This window comes from Geotrypetes seraphini, chromosome 2 (assembly GCF_902459505.1).
Source record: "Geotrypetes seraphini chromosome 2, aGeoSer1.1, whole genome shotgun sequence".
Classification (NCBI taxonomy): Eukaryota; Metazoa; Chordata; class Amphibia; order Gymnophiona; family Dermophiidae; genus Geotrypetes; species Geotrypetes seraphini.
Genome location: NC_047085.1, coordinates 363,528,200 through 363,543,203, shown reverse-complemented (window position 1 = coordinate 363,543,203; position 15,004 = coordinate 363,528,200). Strand labels below are relative to the sequence as shown.

Below are 15,004 nucleotides of genomic sequence, written 5' to 3'. Positions count from 1 at the left end.
AATTTATCTACCTCAGTAGGAAAGAAAAGAGTTTAAAAAAAAAATTTGTTTTAATTTTCAATGTAGTCCCCTGATAGCTCCATAAACTTCATCCACTTTTCCTGCAGTGACTTTAACCCCTTTGAAAATAATTCTTCTGTTTGACCTTCAGACTAGGAAGTCATAGTTTCCTTGATGTCTTCATTATTTGAAAACTGCTGTCCACGGAGAGATTTCTTCAAGACTTGGAAAAGGAAATAATTCGAAGGAGCCAGGTCAGTCTGTAAGGTAGATGGTTCAGCTGCTGAAACCCACATTCTCAGATGGCAGCCTGTGATTGTCATGACATGTACATCGGTGCATTGTCGTTAAGAAGCGGCATGCTTGCTGTGAGTTTTCCTCATCTTTTCTTCTTGATTGACTCCTGCAAAGTAATCACTGTGTTGGCATAACTCTCCCTGGTTATGGTTATCTTGTGTGGCATGAACTCCAGAGCAAAAGTCCTTCGTCGTCCCAGAAGACAGTTGCCATGACTTTGCCTGCAGATTTTTCTGTGGTGGGTGATGACTTCCACTGCATCGACTCCATTTTGGACTCCAGATCTCTGTGATAAACCCAAATCTCATCTCCAGTCACCAAACGATGAAAAGGGGAGGAGTCAGTTTGGGGGATGTTTGCAGAAGGGGGTCATCAGTTCAGGGGGTTCATAGCGAGGGCAGCGCAGATGCCGCACTACTGTCGACAGCCTGCAGTTGGAGGAGCTGAAGGGAACTTTCCGCAAGATCCACTATCCAGATGTGCTTGTTGGACTGTACTGGAGCGGAGGGAGGAACTGGCAGTGAGCCTGGATATGACAGGGTCTGGAGTGCAGGTTTGGCTTCAGGACCGAGGAGCCAGGTGGAGGAAACGGGAGAGGACTGGGGTGCAGAGTGGTGCTCCGGGTGTGTCATTACTTCCTCCACTGGGACTGTGTTTGGTTGTTCCTCTGAGCCCACCTCCTTTTCTGATCACTGTATGGAGGTCGGTGCCTGTGTCGGCAGTGACCAAGCCTCTTGTCATCCCGGCTTTTGGCCCTGCTGTCTTAGACCTACAAACACACCGAGAGTCACCTGCCAAGCTTCCAGCGGCATCAGCACACACCGACAATCAGATCCGGGCGGCTTTCCCGCAGAGGAGAAAATCCTGCAATCACCGTGAGCCTCATCTGGGGCAGCCTACTTGGAGCGGCTGGGACACGGGCAGTGTGTCTGGGAAGGAATACATGGATAGGAGACCATCGCAGGGGAGAAGACATAGGCATCTTGGGACTGTCAGCCCTTTTTCTGGAAACGTTATCCCTCCTCCTAAACTTACTTGCTCCACTTCATCAATGACGCTGAAACCATGGATTGAAGACAAAGTTTTATTTTTATTTTTATTTCCAACTTATGATCTATCTTTAATCTTATCTATTGTTTTGCCTTTTGTCTTTGTTTTGTTCTATTTCTATCATTTAAATTTCTCCAGAATTCTACTGTTCAACGGCTCCCCCTTCTGCTTCTATTCCTTTCTCTCCTCTCTTCTACCTTCCAAAGTATCTAGATCAATGCTGTCTTGTTAAAATGTTTATTTTTATTTTACTTTTCCTCTATCTCTACTTTTCACTTCTCTATTACCCTCCAGGTACTTTAGTTAGATTGTGAGCCTTCGGGACAGTAAGGGAATTTTTCAAGTACCTTTCTTATTTTAATCTTAATGTATATTTTCTGTAAACCGCTTAGAACCTAACGGATGTAGCGGTATATAAGAAATAAATTACATTACATAGTAGCAGGAGGTAGTGGACATCCTCCCTTCTGATTTTTTGGTGAGAAAGCGGGGAAGGGGAGGCTCTGCACTCAGTCCCCCTCACTCCTTGCCAGGCTCTGCACCCAGCTCCAGCCTTGCCATGCCCTCCACCCTGTCCCCCCTCGCTCTCTGGCCATTTGTTTTGGCCAATCAGGGACTTCCCTGGGCTCCTTCCTAAGGAAGTCCCAGATTGGCTCAGATGCCTCAGGCTCCTCCCAAGGGAGAAGCCTGAGGCATCTGAGCCAATCTGGGTCTTTGGCCCTTCCCTGTGCATCACATGATGCACTGGGGAGGGGCCTAAGACTCAGTGTCATCGCGGGAGGAGCAGGAGCTGTTTTAGTACCTCCAGCTTCCAACTTTCAGGTATGGGGACGGGAGAGGGGGCCTCCGGTGTCAGGAGGGAGTGGGTATCCCTCCTGCCCTTTTCTTTGGGGGGAAGGGGGAAAGTATTTGTGGGCAAGAGGGAGTGGGCATACCTCCTGCCATTTTCTTTCAGGTGCCTTCAAGGGCAGGAGGGAGTTGGCATCCCTCCTGCCTTTTTCTTCGGGGTGGAGGGGGAGCTCCTTCATGGCAGGAGGGAGTGGGCATCCCTACTGCCATCTTTTTGGGGTTCAGGGGGGATGGTGGCTCGGGAGTGCTAGTGGGGGGGGGCTTTTTTAATGGGACAGATGGGGCACAGAACATCTGTCCCATTTTTTAAAAAGCAGAAGCTCTGCATTGTGTCAATCGCTCACTGAGTGATTGAGTCAGTGGATTTGTGTGCAAATCATTTGCATGCAAACTTAATAGTGAATCAATCGCTCTTGGAAAATCGGCCAGTTTTTCACAGGAGATGTGTGTTCTTTTGGCTGTTGAATTTCATCTAGATGTGAGATTCTATATCACTTATAGATCAATAGGAGAAGTATATTTAAGAATTGTTAGTGTTTGTTGCAATAAAATAATTTAGTTATATACAACATATTTTTATGCTGGTCTGCTGGTTTTGTTTTTGGATTGGATCTTATAGATTTTACAGATCGCTTGCCTATCTGTTTTTGGGGACTATCAAGTATTTAGGGCAAGAAGATTTATAGTCATTTATCTATTCCCTTCTGGAAAATCACATCTCTCAGACTGTTAGGCCTCACTACTACCAGGGCTGTGTTCCTGCAGGTTCACTAAAGAGTGCCATGAGAAAGGGATTACATGGATTTGGTATCAAATCATGGCTCTTCAGTAAGATCTTTGATTTTTGAAAAATCAAACTATTTTATCTCTCAAACTAAGAAATGTTCAGTAACCCTTATCATTCTATCCTTCAGCGTGCAGTCCTCAGCTCTGTGTTCTATTATCACATGTGGATTTCATAACCATTACCATCTGTAGAGCTTACATTGGAAAGCTGCAACCACCTTTTTGCTCATGGGGCAATGACAAACTATTACAATGGACATTTTCTCCCAAGAGATTTATGACACATGACTACTCAGCTGGAAACTAGCTAATTATTCCTCCACCCTATCGTAATTCAAACAATGGAAAACATTCTGTATATTTCTTGGATAGATGTTCCTTTGTCAGTCTGTGTGCTGATAAATTATGGGCCACACTGCTAGCCTTTCAGGAAACTGCAAATCATATATTACATACAGTATACTGCACATAAACTTTCCACTACCTCACAGAAAACAATTCCATACCATTAAATATTTTAATTAATATATATGTGTGTGTGTGTGTGTGTGTGTGTATGTGTATGTATATATATATATATATATATATATATATATACATATTTTCTTTGTAAGAGTATTACTGTATGCTATTTTGCATTATTAAGCTATTGTGTATGTTTTATGTAACCCATCCAGAATTTAGGATGGAGCGGATTATAAATTTGATTAATAAATAACCCTCTCCTTTACAAAGCCGCGCTAGCATTTTTAGCGCCAGCTGCTGTGGTAACAGTTTCATAGTTTATTAAAAATTTTGATTAAACGCTTATCATAACATTCAAAGCGTTGTACAATTAAAAAGCTAAAATATAAAATGGGGGAACAAATAACAGATAGTCGTACAATTTGACATACTTGATTGGGAAAGGGCAATTGTAAACAAGAGGGAAAAAAGGGAGAACTACAATTTTTTAAGTAAAGTAGAGATAAAAGGATAACACAATAGGATAAGAAGAAGTAGGGATTGGCTTCAAAAATAAAGGACTGGAGGACTGGAAAACTCATTCGTACGCACCTTTAAACAGAAAACATTTTAAACTACTCTTGAATTTGTCCAAACTTTGTTCTGCTCTAATATAAATTGGGAGGAGTTCCAGATTAAAGAAGCAGTGACCCAAAAAATGGAATAGAATTCCTATGAGTGGCTGAGCTGTTACCGCAGCAACTGGCACCAAATAAGCTAGTGTGGCTTTGTAAAGGAGAAGTAAATAAAATAGAGAAGGTAATTTTATAAGGGAGCATCTAGTTTAAAAGTGCAAGTAGGTTCTAAACTTAGGCACTATTTTATAAAGAAACTTGGAAGGGCATTTTCGATATGATGTCCAAATCTGAGTTTGGACATTTTTGCGGATCATGCACAAAAATACAGTAGTAAACATAACAATTTTCGAAACAGAAAAACTTCTCTCTTTTTGTTTTGGAAATGGCCATTTCTTAGCTACCCTTGTCCTCAGTGCACCTCTTTTTGAACCATTTTTGAAAAAAACAAAAAAACACATACCCAAAAAACCCCACACAAAACAAGCCATTGGGATGTAGGAGGAGCCAGCATTTTTCGTAGACTGCCCACACAAATATCCCAGCAGAGCACTGGAACACCCTATGGGCACTGCAGTGAACTTCATATAAAAAGGTTCATGTACACATTTCACCATAACCATACTGGCCATAACATATGAAGCTATCATACAGGCAAGTATGTAGTGTTCACTCACATCTTGGTGGGGGGGGGGGAGGGTCATGCCTTCATCCCTCTGGTGATCTGCTCAGTTTGGTCATCTTTTTGGTACTTATTCCTTGTTAAAACAGGTCTAGCACCAATGTCCAAATTGTGCCCTGGTTGTTTTCTAAAATGTTCGATTATTGCAGAAAAACATTCAAATCATAAACCTATCCTAGTCCTGTCTAAATCAGGCCTTCAACATGCCAACAAGATACAGGAAATAGTGAGCCCGAAGAGCTATGGAATGGCATCAAAACTGTAATTAGTGATGAAGCTAAAACAAACATTCCAGAAAAAAATAAAGCCAAGAAATCACCTTGTATCTCAGAAGAAACCAGAAAAAAGATGAAGAAAGATGAAAAAAGATGAAAGAAAGATGAAGAAAGAAGACGAGCAAAATTATCCGGTGATAGAGAAAAGAGTATCACAAATTAACCGAGTGTTTCAATGTCGAGTTTGGCAAGACAAAGAACGATATCTCAAGGATATTTGTCAGAAAATTGAATCAGAACATGGCGAATCAGGAGATTAAGAGATTGTGGCAGAAATTGCAACCTCGAAAGGGGATGCTTAAAGACGCCAATGGAATGATACTAAATGATCCAAAAAGCATTAAAAAGAGATGGAAAGAATATATGGAAAATTTATACAAACAAGGCAATGAGGATAACATTGGGGAAATTGAACTGGAAACTGAAGCCGAAGAAGAACCAAATATTTTAAAAGAAGAAGTCATAGCAGCAATGAAAGTTTTTATTGAAAAACAAGTCACCTGGTATCTATGGTATAACCGCGGGACCTGGAGTGACCCGCCTCTATATAACACATTACCCCCTTTTCACCCTACCTTTTACCTATCTCAAAGAGACAAGACACTTTGTTGGTAAGACCTGGCCGCAGCCCCGTTTATTGAATATTAACATATTCAGATAACATTTTAACATAAAGCAATATATAAATTAACAGCCATAAATAAGCATTAACAATAACCCATAACAATGGTATCACCATTGTGACCTTGATCCCGAGCTACCATTAGATGTAATAGGCCCCCGACCCCGCCGTCTAAGCAAGGGTCCGAGGGGTGGCATGTCCCACACATGCCCCATTATCCCGGGTCATCCGACCCTCCAGGCACAGCTCCCAGCCGGCCCACCGCTCATCCCTTGATGAGCCCATTAGCCAGTAGCTCGGGATACCGCCACCTTGACTTCCTTACTCACCCCCCAAAACTAGAGGGTGGGCGGGCGGGAAAGCTGCTTCGGAGGACCCAAACTGTTCAGGTCCTCCGCGAGCCTTGCTTTTAACCCCTCCCTCCCCCACAGTTCCTTTCGGCCGCGACAGCCAATGCTCTTCCTTCCGATGGACCGTCCCCCTTTTTGGGCACGCTACCCCGACCCCCCCCTTCGGCCTTACTAGTCCGATGGGCGATCCTGCGGGCCACCCAGCCCCGCGTTAAGTTCGCCCATCGAGACTAGCTCTCGGGCTTTTAATTCCAATTGAATTAATAAAAGGCTCAGAAGGTGCTATCATGGCCTTCACTCGACTGTTAATAAGTTAGTCCAATAAAAAGGTATCACCTTATTTTCAATTTATGTTTAGTTGACTAACATGATTGCCATATTACTTCATCCTAAATTTAAAATAGAATTCTTTTTTCTACCTTTGCTGTCTATTTAAGTTTTCTAATTATGGGCTCCTTTTAGAAAACCGTGGAAGAGCTTCTTACTGCGGGCTTATGAGGTAAATGCTCAGACGCTTATTCAATTCCAATGAGCATCGGAGCATTTACCTCGCTGGCAAGCGGTAATAAGCTCTTCCGTGGTTTAATAAAACCCAGCATATGTTTGTCCCAGTCTCTGATGACTGCTTTCCTGTCTCTTTCAAAGGTCTCATGTCCATTTGTCATTTTTTTCTCTCCATCTGTCTTCTGTACATAAGAACATAAGCAATGCCTCTGCTGGGTCAGACCTGAGGTCCATCGTGCCCAGCAGTCCACTCATGCGGCGGCCCAATAGGTCCAGGACCTGTGCAGTAATCCTCTATCTATACCCCTCTATCCCCTTTTCCAGCAGGAAATTGTCCAATCCTTTCTTGAACCCCAGTACCGTACTCTGCCCTATTACGCTCTCTGGAAGCGCATTCCAGGTGTCCATCACACGTTGGGTAAAGAAGAACTTCTTAGCATTTGTTTTGAATCTGTCCCCTTTCAACTTTTCCGAATGCCCTCTTGTTCTTTTATTATTCGAAAGTTTGAAGAATCTGTCCCTCTCTACTCTCTCTATGCCCTTCATGATCTTGTAAGTCTCTATCATATCCCCTCTAAGTCTCCTCTTCTCCAAGGAAAAGAGACCCAGTTTCTCCAATCTCTCAGCGTATGAAAGATTTTCCATCCCCTTTATCAGACCGTCACTCTCCTCTGAACCCTCTCGAGTAACGCCATGTCCTTCTTAAGGTACGGCAACCAATATTGGACGCAGTACTCCAGATGCGGACGCACCATCACCTGATACAATGGCAGGATAACTTATTTCGTTCTGGTTGTAATACCCTTCTTGATTATGCCTAGCATTCTGTTTGCCTTCTTAGCGGCTGCTGCGCACTGTGCCGTCGGCTTCATTGTCATGTCCACCATTACCCTCAAGTCCCTTTCTTGGGTACTCTCATTCAATAACATCCCTCCCATCGTATAGTTGTATCTCGGGTTTCTGATTCCCACATGTAATACTTTACATTTCTCAACGTTGAACTTCATCTGCCATCTCGTTGCCCATTCCCCTAGTTTGTTCAAGTCCCTTTGCAATTCTTCGCAGTCCTCTTTAGTCCGAGCTCCACTAAATAGTTTGGTGTCGTCTGCAAATTTTATTATTTTGCACTTTGTCCCTGTTTCTAGATCATTTATGTACCTCCTCCACTATGAGGGAGTGCTGAAAAGTTCTCAATTTCAACTAACCAACTTCCTAAATTATGAACATTATTTTGCCACTGTAGCTGAAACCACATCATTCTCTTCTTGGTTGGACTGAGAACTTTTCAGCACCCCTCTGTACATCCATCTCCAACACTGGTTCTTTTCAGCCTTTTTCCATTTTTCTGCCCCTCTATCCATTCAGATTTCAATCATATTATCCATCTTTCAATATACCTCTTTTTACTGAATTTACCTACAGATTTCCATCTCTTTCCCTCACTCTGACCCTTCTTTATTCTTCTTAATCCCCAGTTTTCACGAAATCTTTCCTTTCTCCCCCTTGTCATCTATCATTTTCTCTTCCTCTCCCATTTGCCTTTCAGCATCTTCTATGTGCCTCACTCATCTCCCTGTTATCTAGCATCTCCTCTCTTATTCATCTTTCTCTCCTCACCCCCTTCACCTTCTCCATATCATTGAACACTGATCTTTCTGTCTCTCACCCTCCATGCAGTATTGCCCCTCTCCCCTCCCCCTTCTGCCATCTGGCATTTCCTCTCTGTTGCTCCTGCCCCCTCTCCCTACCACCATCTAGCATTGCCTGTTTCTCTCTCCCACTGGCATGCAGCACTGTCCATGACTCTTTTTTTCCCCCACCCCCATCCAGCATTGCTCCTTTTTATCTCCCCTTTCTATCCAGTATTTCACCTCTCTGCTGTCTCTCACTCTACCCAGCCCATCCAGCAATAGCTCTTTCTCTCTCCCTTCCCAACTGGTATTGCTCCAACTCTCTCTTTCTCCCCCCCCCCCCCCCCCCAGCATTGCCCTGTTCTCTCTACCTCCCCATCCATCCTGTATTGACTCTGCCTCTTTCTCTCTGCTACTTTGCCACTGCCATGTAATACAAATTTGCTTCGTCTCTCCACTCAGAGGTGTAGCTAGGTGGGGGTGCACACCGGCACCTATTTTGAAAACAGCCTGCTCCCCCTGATGCCAAACCCTGGCTACACTTCTGCTCCCATTGATACCTGTGCTGGGACCGCACTGGTACACAACCAGTGAAGATGTGCAGGACCTTAATCTCTATGCATCACTATTGCTTCCTCTGTCAGTTCCACCTCTTTTGATGTAAACATCTGGGACCAGTAGAGGAGGAGGAAGCAGCGGCAGCATGTAGATACAGAGTGACTGCTGGAAGCTGCTTGGTACCACTGATATTAAGTGCACCGAATATCGCCTGTACCCAGGTAGTGCTGGGGTACAGGCATGCAGAGAGTCATGGTCCCGTGCATCTTCACTTGTTGTTTATCAGTGTGAGCCCAGCAGAGGATGGAGAATGGAAAAGAAGGATGGCAGCAGTGGGATGGGGAGAGAAAGACCATGTCTGGAAGGTTGTGGTTGGAGGGCTTAGTCCTAATGTGTCAGTAGGCCCCCCTCCTGGGCCTATCTACATACTTGGTGGTCTAGTGTGGGTCTTCAGGGGCAAAGCGCAGCCCCCCTTACTCCTGCCTCCTAGCAGTGCCTTTTCAAAATGGCTGCTGCAACCCCTCACAGTAGTTTATGGTACTTCTTATGGGGGCCTGGCTGAATATTGGCCGGGATGCATAAGCTCTGGGTGGCCAGGCCATCTGGAATTATGCCCGATATTCAATGCCAGTTCCTGGACATGGCCCTGCACCGAATACTGGGGCACAATTTAGCCAGCAACAATTAGCTCTTTACAAAATGCTGACTGCCGCCAGCTGAATATTGGGGGATCATCCATAAATCTCACTCTTTGGGCATTCTGCTCTTGGCATCTCTGATTTATACCAGAAGCGATAGAGTGTGAAAATGATTTATCAAACTTCCCTGGTAGTTTTTAGACCACTGCTTCTGACCTGCCAAACTACTCAGTTCCAGGAAGAAGCAACTTTGGCAAGTCCTGGTTTTGAACTGAGAATATATCCCAATTTAGGGTTCTACTTTATATCATCAACTGAAATCAGTGCTTTGGGTCCTATAATGTGCCAAGAGAGTGTTATCCAAATTCCAGAACTGGCTTAGAACGTCCCTCCTTGTGCTGAGTAATTTGGAAGCTCTCCATTTCTAACCATTAGGTCATTCCATTCAAGCATGTACTTCCCTAGTCCCCAGGCTCATTGAAAAACTATTACCGTCACCATGCCCACAGCGAAACTTTACACTTTTCTCTGCTATTTCTGGAGAGGTAAAATGTGGTGGTGGTGAGGGAGGGGCACTGGTGAGAAAAAAAGTAAATGCAAGGTGTGGTGTATGGCATAGTGTTAATCCAGTTTCTATGGTAAAATGCTTAGTACATAGGCCACATTATTGTTAATTCCTATATTATATCCTCCTCCACTTATGCCAAACCATCAATATTATTGCACGCTTTCAAAACTACATACGAAAAAGTCTGCTGAGCAATTTGGACAATCCTTATGCAGCAAGAGCTCAAACCGTAGAAAATTGCAAATATTCACTCACCTAGATAGCAAGAGTTTACCCTGGAGTTTCAAATCAGCAGCACAATCATCTGATCGGCAGTTCCTCTCAAAAACGGTCTGTGAAGACAGAAAATGTTTCATATGAGCCTAGACGCCTAATGATGAACAGCAAAGGCACATTATGTTACACTGGTCCCTGTATTCAGTTCATAGAGGAGTGGCCTAGTGGTTAGAGTTGCTGCCTCAGTACCCTGCGGTTGCTGGTTTGATCCCAGCGCTGCTCCTTGTGACCCTGTGCAAGTTGTGTAATCCTCCATTTCCCTAGGTACCAAAGTTAAAATTGTGAGCCTGCTGGAACAGATAGGGAAAATATTTCGAGCACCTGATTACTAGTCACTGTATTGTAAACCATTTTGATATCTGTGGAGGAAAGGTGGTATATCATGTCCGGGTTTTGAAAAGCTTCCAACAAAAGGCCATCGAGCAGGAGGGTATCCGCACATGCGCGGATGCCCTCCTGCCCGACAAGAGCAGGCAGTGGGGGGCGGGACTATGGCAGGACTGGGGCATAACGGGGCGGGGATGGTTGGAACTGGCCAGGCCTGGGCGTGGGTCTAGGGGTCTGGATTTTCCATTTGGAAAATCTGGTAACCCTACTCAGGGCCTATAAACCAAATTGCACTAAGGTTTTGCACTTAATGCCTGTCGACAGCCAAAATTAAGGCACATGATATAAGTGGTTGCATATAAGTTTCAGCCCATGAGAGCTGCCATGATATTCTATAATGACCTAGATGTGCTAGAAAACCATTATAGAATATGTGCTGTGGCTTTTTGGGGTTCCTAACTTAGGGTGCCAGAGTATAGGATTGCCCCATAGTTTATACTGTAGAATTACACTTTTAGGTTCAGATTCTATAAACGGTGTCTAAAACATAAGCACCGAAGAACGTAGCACTTAGAACATGTCAATCTTAAGTTAGGCATTGTTTACAAAATTGCACCTAGCAGCGCCTAAATTACACCTAGGCACCAATAAGCATCCTAACATTAGATGCGCCCTATTTATGCCAGGGTTTTCTTGGCCTAAATACTGGCAACTAAGTCCAAAACAGGCACCTACTGCCAAACACACACATGATCCGCCCTTAAACACACCTACTTCCTTGTAGGCGCCTTGGGCTAGGTGCCTACTTGAAGTGGTAGGTGTCTGCTATCCAATTAATTTTAATTCCAGTCAATTATGAGGCGCTAATTGTTTGCTATCGGTGCCGATTAAGCTTTTTAAATAATTAAGAGCTAGATTCACTAAGGCCATGGATCAAATCTGATTTGTGAGCGATCCGATCCAAGGTCGGGGGGATGATTCACGAATCGCTCTCATGCAAATGAGAGCAATCGGAATCATGCCCCCAACCAACCACATGGATCACTATCCAGCAATCTCGACGCATGCGCAAACCATTTCTAGATGATCTGCGCAGGCGCTGGCCCTCCATGCCCGGCACAGCTAAAGAAAACTTTTTTTACTACTTTTGTTTTGTTTTTTACTTTTTCGCAAGCTCGTGGTTTTAACCCACTTTAAACCCGCAGGTTAAAACCCCAGGCTCACACTGGGGGGAAGGCAAGGAGAGTCAGGGCAGAAGCAGGGCAGCAATCGGGGCAGAAACAGGGCGACAAGTCGGGGCAGAGAGCAGGGCCTGTTGGACTATTTAAGATGGTGTTAATTAAGGCTGCTTCTGATTCTGGCAGACTCTAGCTTTGTCTGTTTTCAGGCGTCTTGTCAAAGCTTTTCTTGCACTCGTAGTTCATGTGTCATTTTGTAGTTGAAGGGAATAAACCACACTTAACTTGAAATACAATGTAAATATAGCAGAGAGCAGGAGATCGGGGCAGAGAGCAGGGTTTTTATACAAGCAATTAGACCTCAGCAGTCGCTTGTTTTTGGATCGGCCAGCCCAGTCAATGTGCCTGCATTTGATTAGTGAATCGCGTCCTTTCTACTTTGCATGCCGTATCCCCTCATTTGCATGCGCAGATCTGATCTGATGATGATCGGCCACGAGGAAAATCGGGTTCCTTAGTGAATCTAGCCCTAAGTTAGCTGCCTAGATTGGCAGCTCCAGCACTAATATGAAAAGTCTATGGTTCTGGTACTATTGAAATTTAGATGTCAACAAAATTCCTCAACAATATAATCTTTGCATTAGTTTGCTGTCATTTCATTCTCTTGTGTGTGTGTTTTTCCCTCTTTCATTCTTGACCCCTCAGAATGATGTCTGAACCTGATCATATCTTATCAAAGTCATGTGTATGTTTCAAATGTGTTATACACTCCCTAGAGGGGCTTGATTACATTTTATCTCATTTTGTCATGAGGAAGCCGCTTTGCCAATGACAAATGTCTTGTGTAAAACCAACATCTATTACCAAATCTTGCACATTTTTTCAATTAACCCCCATTTGCTGTGAACACTTTGAAGCTGCCCTGTTGTTAACCACATTACATCATTCCCTGACATACTAAGTCAGTAATGGAACCACTGCTTCTCCTGGCAAGAAGACAGTCCCCATTAAAGTCCCTTGTCTAATCCATGCGGATTCCTTTATAGTACTTTCATTGATTTTATTTCGTTATTTGGGTTATTAAATATTGTTACGTAAAAGAATTAGGCAATAGATTAAAAAAAATACGCTACTCATCAAAGTGTGTCCCGATAAAGGTCACCATATCGTATAGCTGTTATCGTCAATATTTTCAGACAGGGTGTCTGGAGATATGTCTGCTTAGATATTTCTCTCTCTTATTTTCTAGCGTAAGCCTTAATTTGTTTTCTCTAGACATCTTTGGGGGCTATTCTACGAAGAGCGCCAAGAGTTGAGCAGCAAGCCCTAAGCACTAAGGGGGCAATTCTTTAAAGTGGTGCCTAAATGTTGGCATGTCAAAGAAGTGCGCATAGTGCCAATCTGATAATGGCATTACGACACATCTAAGCTGTTATAGAGAAGTAGCACAAGGCCACTTAGTTGTACCAAATTTAGGCAAGAGTTTATAATTACAGTTATTTTATTTGATATACAGTACCATAACTTTTTGTCCTCATTGGTTTTTAATCTTTGCCCAATAAATAAAAACATTGGGCAAAGATTAAAAACCAATGAGGACAAAAAGACGCAGATGAATTAACAAACTAGACACAAATAGGCGGACAAGGGCTGGAAAAGTTTACAATATCATAAAGAAAAGACAAACAGGAAAAACATAAGGTAAAGGGATTGAAAAAAAGAAAGAAAGAAGAAAAGAGAAAGAATCTATAAGGAACTTAATTCAAATGCCATTTTAAAACACTAAGGGGCTCATAATCAAAAAAAAAAAAAAACAACCATCTAAAAAGTGACCTAAATGGGTACTTGGATGATCAAAAAGCTTGATCATTCAAGTACCCATAATCAAAGCTGGTTTTAGACATATCTAAAACCAACTTAGGCCTTTCCCCTGCCTCTAAACGCATAGAGCAAAAAGAGGCATTTTTAGAGGCGGGGAATGGGCGGGGGGTGGGCCGACCTACGCCTAGGCGTACAACAGGTATAACCAAAACGTTAGGCAGGTTGCCTAGTCGGCACTTATACATTTTGACTTAGACCAAGTCAAAACAGGTATAAATGCCAAAAAGGGGCCGCTGAGCTGATCGCAGCTGGTGCAATCAGCTCAGTGGCCCAGCAACTTACCCACCCTCCACCGCAACCATTGAGCAGGAGAGATGCCTCATCTCCTCTGACACAATAGCGATACCACCAAGTGCTGCCAAACACGGCACTTGGGACTGCTAAAGCGGCAGGATAGATGACCCATCTCTCCTGCAGCGATCCACCTCTCCCCCGATCGGGCCAGGAGAGAGCCCAAGCCCTCCTGGCCCCGCCGACAACAATTGGGGCAAGAGGGAGTCCAAGCCCTCTTGCCCCAGCAGTACCCATCTTCCCCGACATGATCGGGGCAAGAGGGAGCACAAGCCCTCTTGCCCTAGTGGCACCCACCTTCCCCTGACTCAATCGGGCCAAGAGGGAGCCCAAGCCCTCTTGCCCCGTGGCACCCCAACCCCCCCATCACAATCGGACAGGAGGGAGCCCAAGTCCTCCTGCCCGCCGGCGGCCCCCCCCCCCCGCCGATCACGATTGGGCAAGAGGGATCCCAGGCCCTCCTGTCCTCAACACAACCCCCCCACGACCACACCCCCAAACCCCCGATCGCCCCCCCCCCCACTGACCCCTCGACCCCCACACCCCCAATCTCCCTCCCCGTACCTTAAAAATCATTGGTCAGACGGACAGGTGCCAAGCCTGTCCGTCCGACTGGCCAGCTTCGTCAGGGAAATGAGCGTTAATTATCCAGCTTCATCGCCTGTTGTCTGGATAATTAAAGCTGGATAATTAACGCTCATTTCCCTGACGAAGCCTTAGAGAAACAGGGGGCCCTGTTGGAAATTGTGGTGAAGAGTGTGCAAGCGGTGGAGATCGAGTGGCCGCTTTGCACTCAGCTTATGCTCCACTTTGTGGGTTTTTCCTGCTTCTACAACCCAGCACTATGAAGACAACTTTTTTCAGATAAGTGTGATGATGTTTTGGCAATGATATTTAAACAACTGTTATTGAATTAGATGAAAAGGATTTTCACTTATCTTTGGAGTTTTTCAGACCAAGGATGTGTCTTCCTGCCTCAATAATTGCATATTGAGGCAGGTTTGTCTATGTGGGTGTGGAACTTTGATTGTACCCCCAATTAGACACTGAGGCCTTTTCTCCAATTTTTTTGACATAATCTGTGCTTCGTTATATTGATGTGCACAGTGCTGGGTGCATTATTGGATGATTATTTCTGAAGAGAGCCTAGCACATATACACA

The 15,004-nt window shown here is 44.3% G+C and overlaps 1 protein-coding gene across 1 annotated transcript in view; it reads right to left on the bottom strand.

Moving 5' to 3' along the window:
• The window catches only part of ITGA9 (integrin subunit alpha 9), a 589,864-nt gene that overhangs the window by 255,340 nt on the left and 319,520 nt on the right, over nt 1-15,004 (bottom strand). Inside the window, exon 17 of the mRNA XM_033930560.1 lies at nt 10,145-10,221. Coding sequence (XP_033786451.1) covers nt 10,145-10,221 — 77 coding nt within the window. The remainder of the gene's footprint in view (nt 1-10,144; nt 10,222-15,004) is intronic.